Below are 19,069 nucleotides of genomic sequence, written 5' to 3'. Positions count from 1 at the left end.
GGAGATTATCTTAATATGGCGTGCTGGCGTTACATTTTAAAATACTATACAAAATAATTAATCAGAATACTTACTCCTGCTCACTCACGCCAAAGAACTCCCCGCTCAAGCTCGCCGTCTCTGCAAGATTAACGATGGCAGTTTTTCACGCACAGCTACTAGAAGATTTACATCTGTCAGACAGGTTGCGGACGTCATCAAGCTTAGTGTGAGTCTGCGCGTCAGAAGCGGAAGTGCTAAAATTCGCTAAAAATGGGCTTCACTTGACTCAATTGAGTTCCAATGGGGTCGCTGTGTCCATTTCTTTTACTGTCTATGGTAATGTACAGGGCCGGATTATCCATAGACGGCATTGGGCGAGTGTCCTGGAGCACCAGCCAATAGGGGGGCAACAAATGATAAAGATAATTATTATTTTTTTTTTTATTATCATGTTTTGTATATATATTATTTATCTGATACGGATACAAAATTAACAGTTGATACAATATATACAGAGAGAATATAAAGAGCCCTGCCCCTTTGATCGCAAAAGAGTTAAAGTGCCCTTTGAGGTCGCATTGTGGTAGTATAAAGTTAACGTTACTTCTGTGGTAATGTAATGGTCTGTACAGTGCCGTTTCAAGTCGAACAAGCTTCATTGAGGATCGCAGCTTATCGTTGTTTAACAACGGCCGACACCACCGGAGTGCGAGCCCTAAAAATAGATTTAAGCATATGAATTACAAATATTTTACCTATTATTGAGATTTAGTTTACTCACCTCAAATTCTCTCTATAGAGAACAAATCCATGTTGCCTCTCCAGCCAGGACCTCACACATATCCTGCACGTTTTTCCACTTTTTTAGTTATTTTCCGCACAAATATAGCTGCAGATTAAGAGCGCGAGCTGTTTGTTTACATCCATTTTCAAGATCCCGCGCACAGTGTGTTGCTTAGCAGCGGTCTCAATCATAAACGTGTGTTCTTCTCCGACTGTCAACGATTAAAATCGGCTCCAGTCGAAGGAAACAATCGGTATGTGTGTTTAGTTCAGTCTTAGAATGTTTCAGCTAATCGTTAGGTGTGTCCCCGGCTTAAGTAATGTAACTAGTTAGTTTTATAGGGAGTAACACAGTATTGTAACACACTACTTTTAAAAGTAACTTTCTCCAACATTATAAATACCTTACCGTAATACATTACTTTCCATAAACAAGTAACTAAGTAATGTAACTAGTTATTTTTTTATGGAGTAACACAATATTGTAACGTTACTTTTAAAAGTAACTGGCCCCAACATTGAAAATACCTTACTGTAATGCATTACTTTCCATAGAAAAGTAACTAATGTAACTAGTTACTTTTTAGGGAGTTACACAATATTGTAATACATTACTTTTAAAAGTAACTTTTCCTAACATTGAAAATAGCAGCGGTGGTTTCAAAGTTTTTTATCTAAAATGTAAGATATCCAACATTAAATTCTCGTATTACTGTTGAATAAAAGCCATATCACCCTTACAGTTGTTTTATTTTTAAATATGGTTGTGCTTCACCATTAAATGTATGCAACTGGCAGATGATTATACATTGTAAGTTATTGTTTACCTAACCGGGATGCATAAGGTCGAAATGAAATGTATCAAATAGAATCGAATGTTAAATAACATCACAGCCTGTGTTTAACAGATATTTATTCATGGCCTGAAAGCCTGAATTACAAACCCTGTACAAGTTGCTCAGAATAAGAACACAACCCTTATTATTTAGCTGGATATTAACAACATCATGTTGTAGAAATCTGAAAAGTTACGGTACAAGTTAATACACAGTTACCGCTAATCAAAAGCAGGTTTTTGTAATTATAAAAACCAGCTCACAAAGTAAGGTATGGGGGTGGATGATGTGCTGTAATTAACGCTTAAACTACTCATTATTACTTTTAGATGTGCAAAGCCATGTACTGTAACCTGTTCTAAATTTCGCACCTATTTAATACTAATCCAATTATGATGCAAATGAGGATGAAGCATGCACTGAAATCACTTATGCTGCTGCATAAATAAATCAAGATATATTTATAGATCACTGACTAAAAAAATCTCCAAAAAAGCTCCTTTTTTGATTAATGACAAAGAAATAATGCAAAATTTTCATGTTTTCGTGTTCAAAAGTTTTCAATATCCTAAAACTTTTATTTTAACATGTTTCCAGGTTTAAATAAGATTTTGCAACCCAGATTTTCAATATGGTGTCAGACTTTTAGACTTAACAGTATTATAGTATCATATATGTTATGTACACAACCATTCAAAAGGTTGGGGACGGTAAGCCTTTTTTTTTTTTTTTTTTTTTTGTAAAGAAATTAATACTTTCATTCTACAATGATGCATTAAATTGATCAAAAATGACAGTAAAGACATATATAGTGCTACAAAAAATATTATATATATATATATATATATATATATATATATATATATATATATATATTATATACAAAAATATGGTGTTTTCATCATTGATAACAATAAGAATTTTTGTTTTTTTTTTAGCATCATATCAGCATAATTAGAATGCTTTTTGATCATGTGACACACACTGAAGACTGGAGTAATGATGCTGACAATTCAGCTTTGCCATCAAAGAATTAACTTACATTTTAAAATACATTAAAAAAAGAATGGAAAAAGAATAGAAAATGCTATTTTAAATTGTAATAATATTTCACATTCAAGTGTTACAGTTTTTACTGTATTTTTGATTTAATGCAAACTTGGTGCACATAAGAAAAACAACACTTTTGAATGGTAGTGTATTGTATTATTATTTATTATATTTAATATATTCACTTTAGTTGCATTTTATAAGCCTTTACATACAAGCTCCTTCATTTAACACATTAATTATTCTATGATGAATAAGACATCTATTTATACACTGAATCCTGACACGCCGATGTCAAAGTCTCAAGCTCATGTTTCTACATTTCTCTCTGACTGTTTGGTCCTTTACTGGGTCGATGGTCTCAGGAGTGATTGACAATCTCATTCAGCGAGTGCGTTATAGACGCCTCTTCTGGTGCGTGTTCTTATCATTAGTAGTTAGCCTATGGTTATGTTCACAGCCCACTGCCGCTCCCCGCCCATAAGATTTAAGGGCCTGCCCTTTAGAGAATATTTAACATAAAATTGAAATCTTGACAGCGGTGAGAAATCCGTCCTGAGCGAGGCGAATTTAATTAATCAGACCTACTGTACCATGCTCTGTCCAACACGGCAGGCCGCAAATTAAACAGCCGAGAGCTCCCTGCATCCTTACCATATCACCTCCGCTAGGAGGTAATGCACTGATCTAGCTAGATGCAAATATAAAAAAAGCAAAAAGAAAAACACAAGCAAACAAACTCGACATATTTCCCAAGAGCCCTTCACATAGACGATGCATTTATGACCTGAGCGAGAACCACAGACTCAGAACTGGGACTGTTTTTCTTCTTTATGCGGCGGCGCATCTGTGTCGAAACTCTCGGAGGGTTGTTTAACTAGTAAACCAAAACAGTGTGTACTCTGAGTGTGAGTTTTTGCATTTGACAGTAATGTGGCTGAACGTACCGCGGGTGACCGCAGCGCTCAAACGTGCCGGTAGACGATCATGCTTCTGTTACCTTCAGCATGACAATCACAACAACAGGCACGTAGAATGAGGCATTATGGGTATGTTGGGAAAAGATGAGGTGAGATTGGAGCCACAGGGGTTAGAAACCGATGCACAGGTATGTTTTCTCTGAGGGTTGAAGGAATAAAATCTTAGTGATACATAAAATGTTAAAGGAATAACAAAAATACCCCTTCTAAATCCATACTTTATTCTATGGAACATAAATGTTGTTGAAGAACCTACTCTTTTCATTATAGTAATTTTCTGTTCGTTTTCAACCAAACCCTATTGCAAACCCACAGAACACTTGGATTATACGACATGTGTTGCATGGGACCACTCTGTGATAGTTTTTTTTAAAGCTTGATGCTGGCAGTGTTGGGGGTAACACATTAAAAATAACTTGAGTTATGTAATCTGATTACTTTTTCAAGTAACCAGTAAAGTAACGCATTACACAAAGTATCTAAGTTACTCTTTCAAATAAGTAACACAAGTTACTTTTCACATTTATTGACTGACAGCTCTCCTGTCACCATGCTGAGACAAATAAAGTGCAGAGGTGTTGTGTTCGCTTGTAAACATGATGGTTATTGTAGTTCTAGACTAAATGTGAACATTCATTTACTCATTTCACTTGCACAAATACATTCAGTATCCCTCAAAATTAATAAAAACTCAATCTCAGAATTTTACGCAAACCTGTAATAACTATACTCTAAAAAATGCTGGGTTAAAAACAACCCAAGTTGGGTTGAAAATGGACAAACCCAGCGATTGGGTTGTTTTAACCCAGCAGTTGGGTTAAATGTTTGCCCAACCTGCTGGGTAGTTTTATTTCAACCAACTATTATTTAAAAATTGCTATATGGCTAGCTTAAAATGAACCCAAAATAGTTGGGAAATTAAAAACCAGATGCAATTAGAGACAACAATAATAGACAAAAGGTGAATGTTTATTAGTAAGCTTTAATATTTTATTAATATAAATTTAATAGTTTAATAGTTTATTAATATAAATGTATTAATAAGCAATTTAATAAATGTTTATTGTTTAATAATTATTCATTGAACATTAATAAATGTTCATTTCCAACATACTTTGGGTTAATTTTAATTAAGCAATACAGTAATTTTTAAACAATAGTTGAGTTAAATAAAACTACCCAGCAGGTTGGACAAACATTTAGCCCTACCGCTGGGTTAAAACAACCCAATTGCTGGGTTTGTCCATTTTCAACCCAACTTGGGTTGTTTTTAACCCAGCATTTTTTAGAGTGTAACTATATTAAATTACACAAATATACTTTATGTATTTAATCTCACTTTATTATCCAATGTCTTTGCTGCTGACCTTCAATGATCTAATTCAAACATACTACTGTAAGAAGCAAAAATTACTTTAGATTAGATTTAGAAATAACAGTGTTGAACTTCCATCTCTTTACACTCTAAAAAATGCTGGGTTGTTTAACCCAAGTTTGGGTCAAAAATGGACAAACCCAACCATTGGGTTAAATTTTTAAATGCATTTTTTAACCCAACGGTTGGGTTTGTCCATATTGACCCAAATTTGGGTTGAAACAACCCAGCATTTTTTAGAGTGAGAATGGCAGCACAGCTGAAAGGTTTGTTTGAGCTGCGCCCTCTACTGTACAGGAGTAAATATGCATTTCCTTCAGCCTGAGGCCCATTTCACTTTTGGTTTGAAAGGGCCTTAACATTTATAAAAAATATAACTTTTTTTTGTTGTTATTAAAAACCAAACTAGCAGGTTCAGCCTAGGTGAGAAAAAGTAATGCAAAAGTAATCAAACTTATTACTTTTCCTAAATAGTAACGCAATTAGTTACTTTTTAAGGAGTAACGCAATATTGTAATGCATTACTTTTAGAAGTAACTTTCCCCAACACTGGATGCTGGTCATTACTCACTGCCATTATATGGAGGAGTGTTAGCGGGATATTTTTTTAATTTCTCATTTTCAAAGAAAGAACGGCATACCGCATTAGAACAACAAGAGGGTGAGTAAATTATTACTTTCATTTGAGGGTGAACTATCCCTTTAAGTAAACTGAACTTGATAGAATTGTTTGCCATACATACTTTAACTGCACATTTTTGTCATTTTGAAGCTTGATAGATTCAGTCCTCATTCACTTATTCATTATATTGGAATGAGTTGGCAGGATCTCCTTTACAAAATATTTTTATTTCCACAGAAAACAGAAAGTCATACAGGTTCAGAACAAAATAGCCTACGGGTGAGTAAGCAATGACAGTGCATTCATTTTTGGATGAACTATCCCTTTAAAAGAAGCGAAAACGTAGTAGAGGGGCATAACTGACACAGTGGGGGTCTCTCATGGGAACAACCGAGTGCTACATTCTCTCTCTCTGAAAATGGTAGGCAGACAGGCAAACACATCCATGGCCACATCCTGCAGCTCTCAAAGGGGCCCTGATTCACCCACTCCATGACACTGTGCTAATGCACTCTCAGGAAGGTCAATACTCACACACATACACACATCTTAGCGCTCAGCTCAGCTATTGAAAGGAACCTCCCAGAGCACTTTTAATTGTCAGTCGCTACATGCCACATACAGACACTCTGCAGTGAATCTGAAACCCATTAAATGGAAAATTTAAGTTGCAAAAAGTTTTTTTTTTTTTTTTATAACTTTAGTTTAATAGGTCAGCAGGGCCAAATATGGAACGAGGCCTTAAATTTCAAGTCCAACAACATACATTTTGTTTTATGTTTTGTGGCTGTGTGAGAATATAAAATACAGTACTATACTATACTATACTATACTATACTATACTATACTATACTATACTATACTATACCATACAGAGAAACACACAAGTGAGTTGCAGCAATAAGTAAACGGACCAAAATAAAATAAAATAAAATAAAATAAAATAAAATAATAAAATAAAATAAAATAAAATAAAAGCTATTGAAAAAAAAATCAAAGTCATAGTTCTAAATTCAAAAGAAATTAAATTAAATTTGATTAGATTATTTGTTGAGAAAAACACACAAGTGAGCTGCAGCAATAGGTAAATGGACTAAACTAAACTAAACTAAACTAATAAAATAAAATAATAAAAAAACTATGGAAAAAAATCAAAGCCATACTTCTAACTTAAAAAGAAATTAAATCAAATTTGATCAGATTATTTGTTGAAAAAACACAAATGAGCTGTGGCAATAAGTAAACAGATAAAATAAAATAAAATAAAATAAAAAATAAAATAAAATAAAAGCTATGGAAAAAAATCAAAGTCATAGTTCTAAATTAAAAAGAAATTAAATTAAATTTGATTAGATTATTTGTTGAGAAAAACACACAAGTGAGCTGCAGCAATAGGTAAATGGACTAAACTAAATTAAACTAAACATATAAAATAAAATAAAATAAAATAAAACAAAATAAAATAAAATAAAATAAAATAAAATAAAATAAAATAAAATGGAAAAAAAATCAAAGCCATACTTCTAAATTAAAAAGAAATTAAATTAAATTTGATTAGATTATTTGTTGAGAAAAACACACAAGTGAGATGCGGCAATAGGTAAATGGACTAAACTAAACTAAAATAAAATAAACTAATAAAAAAAGCTATGAAAAAAAAAAAATCAAAGCCATACTTCTAAATTAAAAAGAATTTAAATCAAATTTGATCAGATTATTTGTTGAGAAAAACACAAATGAGCTGTGGCAATAAGTAAACAGACTAAAATAAAATAAAATAAAAATTGGAAAATAAATAAATAAAAAATAAAATAAAAGCTATGGAAAAAAATCAGTCATACTTCTAAATTTAAAAGAAATTAAATTAAATTTGATCAGATTATTTGTTGAGAAAAACACACAAGTGAGCTGCGGCAATAGGTAAATGGACTAAACTAAACTAAACTAAACTAAAATAAAATAAAATAAAATAAAATAAAAATAAAAGCTAGGGAAAAAAAATCTAAGTAATACTTCTAAATAAAAAAATTAAATCAAACAAAACAATAAAATAAAATTTAAGAGCTTCAGCTTAAGTGTACTGAACTACTTTAAATGAGTAGCTTGCTGCTTACAAAACTATGAAGCATCTTACACTGTACTCACTGTATGAACACACAAAAAAAATAGCCCTAAACTACACTGCAGTCTGTTGAACTATAACTCTATTCCAAGAGTTATGAATCCAAGTACCAGCACACTGTAGTAATACAAATGCTAACATAAATATTGAAACTGTTCCTGTTGCATGCTACAGTACTGTATGTACTGTAATACACTCCATTGTACCAGAAGATACTACAATAACAAGGCCCATGTTTTGTGTGAGAAGTAGAGAAACAGAATGTTGGATGAATATTTCATGTTAGCTTTCTCTAAGTTTGGGTGGTTTTCAGTACAGTGTTTGCATTTCTAAAGCATCATTTATCTTTGCCATTCATTCAGTCGGACAAAAGAAAAATATATATGAAACATGCTTTCTTAAAGTAGATGTGTTTTCCATGTCTATGCACTTAAAAAAAAGTTTGTTCTTGGAGGAGAACTAAATGTAAATGTGAGAGTGTTAGTTTTGAGAGAATGTGTGTGTTGTGCATGAAAAATGTGGCGAGATGTCTGTGAAACAAAAGTCAGAGCCTGTGATCTCACAGGTATGTCATCACTATCAGCTATAAACACACACAAACACACTCTCTGAGAGACTGTGATACTCCACGAATGAAGTGTGTATGTGTCTCTTCCTACGAGGACAATGTGTGTTTACACAAATGGGTTAAATAACTACAATCACCACAGATAAGAGGTGGTTATTCAGCGCAGAAACAGCATGTGAACCACAGCTCTTCATCCTGAAGCTTAAGTCTGATCTAACGCTTTGAGGTCTTCGCTGCAGGTAAGGACAAAATAACTACACATACAATCACTTTCTGCTAACTTACATCAACAATTTATCTCTCCCAGACACACATTCACTAATTTTACTTCATGATACCAAGCTTATTTTGTTTCCCTTTCTTAATTCTATATTTGTACTACTAGTCAGGGTTTCTTACTCAAAAACAGCTGTTGTTTAGCTTTTCATGACCATTTTCCACCTTCTCTCATACTCTCATAATTTAACTGTTTTGTTTTTACCACTTTATCAACTCAAAATGAAACAAGATGGCTATTATCCCCACAAATTGAAAAAAATTAAAAGAGGCATCAGTATCAGTACTAGCACTAATGATATTGACCTTCATTCTTCATTTGTACTTAGTAAAAAAGATACCATTAAACAAATGTGACCCATGCTGGCAAAATGAGTCGCAATAAGCAAATTATTTTCAGTTATTTTCACATTCTCTATTAAAAAAAAAAAATCAAAAATGATGTATGATTTGTTGGAATCAGACAAAAAATTAATGAGCTACACCTGTTTGAAGTTGACAAAAGTCAGCAAAGACTACTTTGAGAAAAATCAAGTTAAAATTAGGTTGCAAAACAAAATCACCTAGCAACTATACCCTAAAATCCCTGCAATAACACCAGATTTGGCACACATCAAGTCAAAACCAAATATCTATAGGAAAAATATATATTCAACTTATTTTTTTCCTTGATATCACAATTGTTTAATTAATGAATGAAACAACAAACAAAAGACCTACTGTACTGCACCAAAGTCCCTTTAAGACAAGTCATTTCACTCGGCGGCCATCTTTGAAACGCCTCTCGGGCATCCTGGGCATCATGCAATCTCTTTGAATGGGGAAACATCAAATTCTCCAAAACTGTTCGCCAACCTTACGATTAAATTTCATATTTGAAATCACCAATGAAATCTAACAACAGCCGACTCATAAATTTAGTTTCTAAACGCTCGAATCATGACAAAAAAAATGGTATTTTTTAGGCTGGATCAAGCTAATGCGCATGCGCAGACCTAAATGCGCGTCTCTTCGGAGTTGCGCGACTGACTGTTTCTATAGACCCCTTAATCGCATACGTCACTGTGACGTCACCGCTCTAGCTGGAGGCAAAACATGAATAAGAACTAATAGCGGGCGCGCTAAAAGTTTGAGGTTTTGACTTTAAAATGTCATCTTGTTGTGTTTTTGGCTGCCAGAATAGAAGGAACAGGACTTTTGGTTCAAAACTAAAGTTTTACCAGATCCTGGCAGACATTCCTTCACAGAAATCAAAAAGATCATTGTGGTTGAAAGCATACAGTGTACAGACTGGACGGAGACGATCATAAATAATACTTGTGTTTGCAGTGCACACTTCATATCAGGTAAAATAATCGATGCATATGTAATGTTGTGTTGGTTTTATCTAGTACAAATCAGCAAGTTTCTGTTTTATAGGTGAAAAGTCTTACTGCACTAGCTAGCTTAAATGTTAAACAAACACAGCGATAGATGTGTGTGCCATCCTTTGAATGGTCTCTTAAAATAATCCACATTGCTATATCCAAAACTTAAGTTAATTTACAAAAATAGCTGTCACAGTCCCGCAGAGTCATATTCGGACAGTTCTGAACCTTCTTCTGCATCTATGTTTAATAAATCCCTCCTAAAACATGCTAGCTTACGCTTGTCAACATTGAGTCCAGCATCTCTTTTTGCCTCCAGCTAAGCCCCGCCCACCAGAAAACGTTGCAATGTTTACAAACTTTTAAGGGGTCTATACGGGTGTGTCTCATACGTTCTGAAAAGTGAAGCCACGGGCTCTTTGATCGCCCCCTGGAGGCTGGATGCAGTACAGGTCATAAACACCGCCCTCTCAATACAGTCGAATGAGACTTCAGTGAAAACTTAAAAATAAATTCTGCTTCAAATAAAACTTTCTGAAAGATGGTTTTGGTCATTTAAGGTAGTTGTCATCACACTGATATATATTCAATTGTTCGTTTTTGTGATGATTTAGATTTTAGCTAGCAATTTGATTCTATAAAAACGGGGCGTGTCGTCATGATTCGAAGTTGATTGACAGGTTGTCTGAGGACTGTGGGAGCTTCGAGGGGAGATTGAAGATGTATTAACTAACTGTTAATTTTCGATTTCTTTGTCATTAACACCAACAAAATGAGTTGTTCAGCAGTAAACTGTACTAACCGACCTACAGGATCTGACGGATCACTGAACTTTTTTTCTGTAACATCAAATGTGGGCGTTATAAGCTAATTAATAAATGTTATTAGTTAAGATAACGCACCTAATGTTAACCATGTCGGGAAAAAGCAGGTGATCGTTATCTGGCAGTTACTTATTGTTTTTATGGGTATAAAATAATAATTAGCAGGACAAAACGAATGATAGCTTACTCTAATTACAGCAATCAATCTCCTGTAACGTTAGTTGAACTTGACTTAAAATGGCAGGACCGTTTCTGACGATTTAGAGTTGTTTCTAGTGGCATATTATATTGATTTTATCTACTGAATTTGCTGTTTCAAAAATATTATTGCTCTAGAAACAGAATTGCCTATTATTTTATAGGTAGACTTTTAAATTGTGTATAATTTTTATAGTCTATTTAAAATACATGAATGATGACGCAGTCGTCTGGGCGGAAGTTTGATATCGCGACTCCGCCTCCGGCTCAACTGACGATTCCTTCTGCGCATGCCCAGGCTCCAAACTTTTTTTTTTTGACGTATTGCGTAACGTGTCAGCGCCCATTCATCAGCCCATTTTGGCTTCAGTTCAATACAATGGAAGGAAGCGACGTCGCGTCGTCCATCTTTTTTTACAGTCTATGGGTCTATAGAAACCGGTGATTCTAACGGCCGCTGAAGTGAGGCGATGACTTTACCAATCGTCGATTGGCTCTTTAGAAGGCAGGACTTATTCCGCCATATTGCGCGTTACACTTTCTCCCATTCAAAACAATACGAGTGACACGTCTTGTGTTATTCTGTAGTCTTTGACTGCACTGATGCTAATATAATGTTACACACCAGATGTTTTACCTCAACAGTTAAGCAAACGTTTATTTAAGACATAACAGATAAAGTTTGCGTGAATACTCGCCAAGACAGATGTTTTGAAATACTGTAATTCTATGCTTATATGTATATCGGGATCGCGCGCTGTCTGAGGCGACTTTGTGCGTGCGCTTTGGATCTGTCCGTCATCGCAAGTAAGGTTATTTTGTCTACATCATCATGATTTTGAAAATCACATTTCATGCCATCAAAAATACGCTATGCATATATATGCTGTGCTTTAAAACGATACCAAACTTGTACTGAGGGGAATTGCGAGTCATCGAGAGAAGCGAGCAGAGAAAAACGGCATTTTTCATGGACAAAGTAAAGGTACTCCTCTCAGAAAACGTACAAATAAAGATACTTTTAGATGTTTAATTGATATTTGGAGCATTTGGATCACTAGACGAGGGCGTAATGAGCTCATTTTTGTGAAAACCTCAAATTCGACCAAAATTGACATTTTTCACTTGTTTTGCCTGTAGCTTGAAATTAACCTGTGCACATTCCGACTCATTTTGCCTGCATGGGTAACAAATATTTAAAATACTGTCTTTATGTTGTTTTAAATCAACTATGACTATACAAATTTTAAATATTATTTGTGATTAATTGTGATTATTACAAAAATCTGTGCAATTAATTATTTAGCCATACATACGAGGTAATACAAGGTTTCATTTGTTAACATTAGTTAGCGGGATTCGATGTACTGTATCTAGTTATGCTTTTTGGTGTATTGGGAGTCAGGTCATGTCATATCTCGCTTAGAGTACCAGTATCACCACAACCACCTCAAAATCCCAATTTAACCCTTGAGTGAGCGGCCACATGGTAATGAGCTAATGACTGCGCAGTCGCAGTTTTGAATTCACAAATGTTGTCTGCATAGTACCTCAAACTGTTTCCACAACAGCAAATCAGTTTTTCCATGAGACGTCCCCTTTAAAATCAAGCACTGCAGCTAAAGCCCTGGTGAACAACAGTACATCATAGGTATATTTGTTTCCAGGCTGTTGGCAGCATCAGCGCTGGCAGCTCGCAGGCCTGCAAGCAGAGCGGAGGGTGATGGATGTTTGGTGGGTGGAGCCGGGGAGACCCTTGCAGGCCGGGGCCGGCTCCGCTCCTGGGGGATGTCACCGAGCTGCAAACTGCCACAGCTTAAATGGGGAAAAGATGACATTGAGTAGTTCGGCTTACATAAAATACTGCTGCAATAGTTTCACGATTAATTTTTAATGTTGCGCCTTGGCTAGCCCCATTCCTGTATCCAAACCAATGCACTTTTTTCAGGTTTTCAGGGACTGTACTAGAAACAAATAGAGAGAGAGATATGGATAGAGGAGGCCAGCATAAGACAGACTCTGGCCCTTGTCAATCTGTTTCTTGTACACACAAACAAACAAACAAACATACACACATACACAATGAAAGAAGGCCTCATAAAAGGCATTAACTATGCAACAGCACAGCAATAGCACAGTGATACAGTACAGAGAACCAGGGAGCAACTGCATCCACATGAATTATTGAGATAGGGAATGAACACACTGCTGGTCTGAGAATATCCCTGAAGAACAGTGTTTGTGTGTGTGTGAACATAAGCCTTGTTAAGGCACAAAACATCATGCTATTGTGAACACACGACACTTGATTCTTGATCACATTGTAACAGCATGTTTCTGTGATCTAAAAGATAAACAAATATAGAACAATAAGGAATAAACTAGATTTTCTTCAGAAGGTGTTTGCCATAGGTTGTTGCCAAAGTGTTGAAATGTAGTGTTCTAAGTGGTTACATTGCTATGCAGATACTAAGCAACTCATTTGCATAAAGTTGATCTTATTGCAACTTTGTTGTGTCGCCAACGGACTCTGTAGTTTAAAGGGGATCTTTTATGCCCCTTTTTAAAAGAGTCTTAAGTGTCCCTAGATTGTGTCTGAAGTTTCAGCTCAAAATACCTCACAGATAATTTATTATTATTTTGGGGGAAGCAAAAGCATGCTGTTTTTGTGTGTATATTTTTAAATGCAAATGAGCTGCTGCTCCCCGCCCTCCTTTCCAGAAGGGGGCTGAGCCTCTACAGCTCGTGCCTCGGATACTTTTTACGGGGCTGTTTCCATGTTCCTTTGTAATATTTAATCAAAATAACTTCCCCTCCATCTTGCTGCGACATGTTTACTGGCATGAGGGTGGGACAACCTGTCACTCACACAAGATCGACCAATAGCAAACCACAACCATCCAATCGATACCTGATGAAAAAAATCAAGTCCCGCCCTACATTTTTTCTTGTTTAAGACTTCTGTTCCATTCCGACTTAAAGGGTTAGTTCACCCAAAAATGAAAATTCTGTCATTAATGACTCACCCTCATGTCGTTCCAAACCCGTAAGACCTTCGTTCATCTTCGGAACACAGTTTAAGATATTTTAGATTTAGTCCGAGAGCTTTCTGTCCCTCCATTAAAAATGTATGTACGGTATACTGTCCATGTCCAGAAAGGTACTAAAAACTTCAGCAAAGTAGTCCATGTGACATCAGTGGGTCAGTCAGAATTTGTTGAAGCATCGAAAATACAGTTTGGTCCAAAAATAACAAAAACTGCGACTTTATTCAGCATTGTCTTCTCTTTCAGAATCTTTTCCATTGAACTGATTCCATTAAATTGATTCCATTGAATCCTTTCATCTGTCGGCGTTGGTAATGCACTTTAATGTCGCCGTGGTTGTTTTTGGCGATTAGGACATCCGCAACATTTTGAAGCATCGAAAATACATTTTGGTCCAAAAATAACAAAAACTACGACTTTATTCAGCATTGTCTTCTCTTCCGGGTCTGTTGTCAATTCACGTTCACGTCTCCGCTTCTTCTTCTTCTTTCCTGTTTTACGGTGGTTGGCATCCAGTTTATTGGTGCATTACAGCCCCCTTCTGCTCCGGAGTGTGGTTCACGACTCCGCAGTGACGCTGCTGACGTGTTATCCGGTGCACCCGAGCTTCGTTTACAGTCTGAAGGAGACGCACGCTGTATTCAAGCTATTCTACATTGTTTGTATTTTGGTATTGCTATAGTTTTTAAAATGGTGCGTAGGTGTGCATGCCGAGGATGTCCTAATCGCCAAAAACAACCACGGCGACTTAAAAGTGCATTACCAATGCCGACAGATGAAAGGATTCAATGGAATCAATTCAATGGAAAGGATTCCGGAAGAGAATACAATGCTGAATAAAGTCGTAGTTTTTGTTATTTTTGGACCAAAATGTATTTTTCATGCTTCAAAAACTTCTAATTGACCCACTGATGTCACATGGACTACTTTGATGATGTTTTTATTACCTTTCTGGACATGGACAGTCTACCGTACATACATTTTCAATGGAGGGACAGAAAGCTCTCGGACTAAATCTAAAATATCTTAAACTGTGTTCAGAAGATGAACGGAGGTCTTACAGGTTTGGAACGACATGAGGGTGAGTCATTAATGACATCATTTTCATTTTTGGGTGAACTAACCACTTAATGCTGAAAACTGGCTCAAAAGTGTATCTGTCCTCAACCAGCATAATTTGAGGTATCATTCATGTCGATAGTGAAGTTTAATACTGTGCTTAGACAAATCTTGCATTCAGATCTCTAACACTAAGTACGAGCAACACTAAAGGTTCCAAAAGGTTTTTTTTGCAGTGATGCCATAGAAGAACCATTTTTGGTACCCCAAAGAACCTTTCGGTCAACAGTTCTAAAAACAACCATTTTTCTTTGTGTGAAGAAGATTTTAATAATCTGAAGAACCTTTTTCCACTATAAAGAACCTTTTATGGAATGAAAAGATTCCATGGATGTTAAAGGTTCTTCATGGAACCATCAATGCCAGTATTTTTAAGAGTAAAAACTAAGTGAATCTTAGCTTAGTAAGTACCACTATTAAATAGAATGAAAATGCTCCAAAAAAAGTGCCACAGTCAGAATCCCTTAGATGTCAGTGGACGGATATCAGTGTGAAATCCATCAGCATGGTCCCTGTAGAGTGGCAAAGAAAAACATTATTCTTTTGAAGACACATCTGTCTAATGTCTTCATAGAGCCGTACGGCAGCAGAGAACGTCAATATGCCATGGCAACTAGAGGACCGCATTTCAAAGCTCTCTGTTGACGCTCGACACCAAGGATGAAAATCTGCTCTCCTGAAAGCACTTGCCACACACTCATACGACAAAATATTCACACCGTAACTCTCTACGATTTTGGTGAGGTTATCTGGGAGCATCCTGAAGAACTACAGTACCTTATACTGTAAATTAAACAAGCTAGATATTTTACTTCATAACTTTTACACAAATGCATCGCTTCTCTTCAGAAGGCCTTTATTAACCCCCTGAAGCCGTGTGGAGTACATGAAGAGTTCAGATGCAAAAGCCGCTAAACGCCATCTCTGTCAAAAATGAGATAATGACATTGAACGAATGCTTACGGCACGTAGTACACGTTCAACAAATCAGATGCTTCAAATCCTATAAATCACAGTGTCAGCCCATTCAGAAATATCGGTTTGTTGGCAAAAGCCTCTAGACGCCACTTCCCTTTGGCAGCAAAAGCCGCTATATTCCGAGAACCAATCAGAAGGCGCGAATCGAATCATATGATTCCGAGCGGTTTCAAAATAGCGGCGCTGAGGAGATTTTTTTTAGAGTCAGATTCAGATTGAGATTTTTAAAATAAAAGATGGAGTACGATGAAATGGATCAGCCTGTCCTACTAACATTGAATGACAGAAGAAAACATTATTTACCTCAAAACTCCGCCTGTCATAAGGCAAAATAGCCTACAGTGAAAATGGCTTGGTCGCAATTGTATCATGCACTCATAACAGTTCTTCGTGCAGTGCCGTTACTTTGAAGTAATCGGATTTATTATACATCAAACAGCTCTATTTCGCCAAACACAAAGTCAAACAAGATGCTATTCTTCTGTCTCATATGGAAGCTGTGCCATATAAACGGAGGACGCAAAAGTGGAGGCTGAATAGAAGATCCCTGTGTAAAGAGGTTTGTCTACTGTTTAGTTTTTAAGTGATAAGTGCTCTCATCTTTTTCAGGGTTTTTAGTTGCATCTTTAGTGATTTTTTCAACTATTTACCATGTCTTGTCCCAAATAGGTGGATTTAGAGGTTTTTGCAAAAAAAGCACAAGTGGATTTAGCTGATTTTGACGCAAAAGAAAATCGAACTTGTTAAAAACCAATAAATTGTCTAGAGTGACATTTTTGAAAAAAAGTTATTTTATTCACTAGCTAATAACTTTATCATTACCTTTAAAATGAAACTCCTGAACTTGATCGTAAAAGCCTCGTTTTAAAGAAAAGAAGTCGGATGGATTTAGAGGGTTTTGCATCTGAACTCTGATGTGGATGGATGCACTTTCTTCAGCTCATACTCATCAACCCTGTTCACTGCCATTATAAAGCTCAGATGCGTCAGGATATTTATTAATATTTCTCCGATTATGTTCATCAGAAAGAATAAAATCATATACACCTAGGATGGCTTGAGGGTGAGTAAAGCTTGGGCTAATTTTCATTTGAAAGTGAACTAATTGTTAAATATGAAATATTATAAAATAATATTTATAATATAACACTTTTTATTATAAAACATTTAATCATTTATAATTAATCAATTATAATTGTGATTTTCTATTTGTCTTTTGTTCTTTGATTAACATTAATGACACAGACAGCAGCAGGTATATTAGGCTGCTGTCACTTTAAGACCTGATGCAAATGATGCGGCTCTGAACACACATCCGACTTTTTAACAAATTTACGACTGTGCTTACAGGGATACTCGCCAATAACAGGCATTTAGACATACTTTTGTGTGTTTTTGTCTGTTCAAGCGTGAAAGAAACTCAAATTGGTACTGGCACCCTGTCTGAGAAGCAGCTTTCTGTACAGCCGGGTGTGTGTCACAGTTTTCTTTTGCATCTTATATATAGTGATCATATACTGTAATGCCAATCAAAGGATACCAGGAAAAAAATGGATGTCGTGTTAAATATTTTTAAAGGGTTAAACAGATTATTTTTTTTTTTTTTTGCAAAATTAACCCATTAATGTTGACAGACTTAAACACACACACATTATATATATATATATATATATATATATATATATATATATATATATATATATATATATATATATATATATATATATATATATATATATATATATATATATATACACACATATATATATATATACATATATATATAAAAATTTGCCATGACCTGAACATAATAAAACACAAAGTTTGAAAGTGCAAATGTGCTCATAATCACCTCATGGAGTAGAAAATGAGCTGTGCTGCTACCAAACCTTGTATAATATATGCTGGCAAGATGTCCATATTTCACATTATAGTGCACAAACTGTTTTATCTTGTAGCAAAAGCCATGCAGATCAGCTGTTCTACGATTTCAGCACTCCACCAACCTCCATTCCATCTGTCTGCTCTATTAGAGCTTGTGACCAGTGTACACACACACAAACAAACATGCACATGAATTCATATACACTCCTACACACCTTAAACAGGGGGGGGGAAAGTAGATGTGCCCACATAGTCTGTCTGTGCCACACACCCGTTAAACCTCAGAGGAGTAAGAAATGGATCCAGTGAGGTGGGTGACACTCACCAGACACTCCACCATATGTGGTGCGCCTTCCTCGGCCGATGCCAGGCCAGGGAGAGCCGTCTGCCTTGAGTCCCATCAGCCCTGAAACCGTGTTGGTGGCTGTGACACCATCTGCTCCACCTGCGCCAACAGGGAAGAGACATTAGGCACGGTGAAGGGGAGGGAGGAAGGCCAAATTCCTAAAAAATCTGGAACCCAAAACCTGGGGGTCTGTTTGTGTAGAGTTTCTAACTCAGTACAGGAGATGTCAGGCCGTTAGTCGAGGTTGGGAGGGGAACGAGTTTCTAGGGCAGCTCTAACGTCTGGACTGGGAAACGGTTTTATTGAGGACATGTTCTACACTTCTGTTTCTTTTCCCTGAAGTCCATTTATAACATTAGTCAAGGTTTCTTGCTCGAAAAATGTGCAATTTAGTTTTAAGTGACCATTTTCCATCATCTCTGACCTTTAGAATTAAACAGGCTGTTTTTGCCAATGTACCTTCAAGACTTCTATATGTACATTTTGATAAGGAAAAACAAAAAGGGCAAAGGATGCACATTATTTGACGTTTATCTATGTATTGACGTTTATTCTATTATGTGCTGCAGAATGATGGGAAATGGTTGACTTTTGACTGGGAAAGCTGAGGTAGATTGTATCAGTGGAGCTTTTACTGAGTTAATGAATCAAAGTAAGTAATAAATGTACCACTATAATCATACTGAAATGGTATAAATATACCATAAAAACA

The 19,069-nt window shown here is 35.8% G+C and overlaps 1 protein-coding gene across 10 annotated transcripts in view; it reads right to left on the bottom strand.

Annotated features, from left to right (window-relative positions):
• dpyda.1 (dihydropyrimidine dehydrogenase a, tandem duplicate 1) overlaps positions 1 to 19,069 on the bottom strand; it is a 239,481-nt gene that overhangs the window by 47,035 nt on the left and 173,377 nt on the right. For 9 of the 10 annotated variants that reach the window (XM_067378763.1, XM_067378754.1, XM_067378764.1 and 6 more), the window contains one exon: positions 18,337 to 18,456. In XM_067378763.1, coding sequence (XP_067234864.1) covers positions 18,337 to 18,456 — 120 coding nt within the window. The remainder of the gene's footprint in view (positions 1 to 18,336; positions 18,457 to 19,069) is intronic. The other variant, XM_067378755.1, reaches the window with a different exon arrangement.

This window comes from Chanodichthys erythropterus, chromosome 23 (genome assembly GCF_024489055.1).
Source record: "Chanodichthys erythropterus isolate Z2021 chromosome 23, ASM2448905v1, whole genome shotgun sequence".
NCBI classification, from domain to species: Eukaryota; Metazoa; Chordata; class Actinopteri; order Cypriniformes; family Xenocyprididae; genus Chanodichthys; species Chanodichthys erythropterus.
Note: the sequence above shows the minus strand (reverse complement) of the source record. Positions and strands in the feature narration are given on the sequence as shown.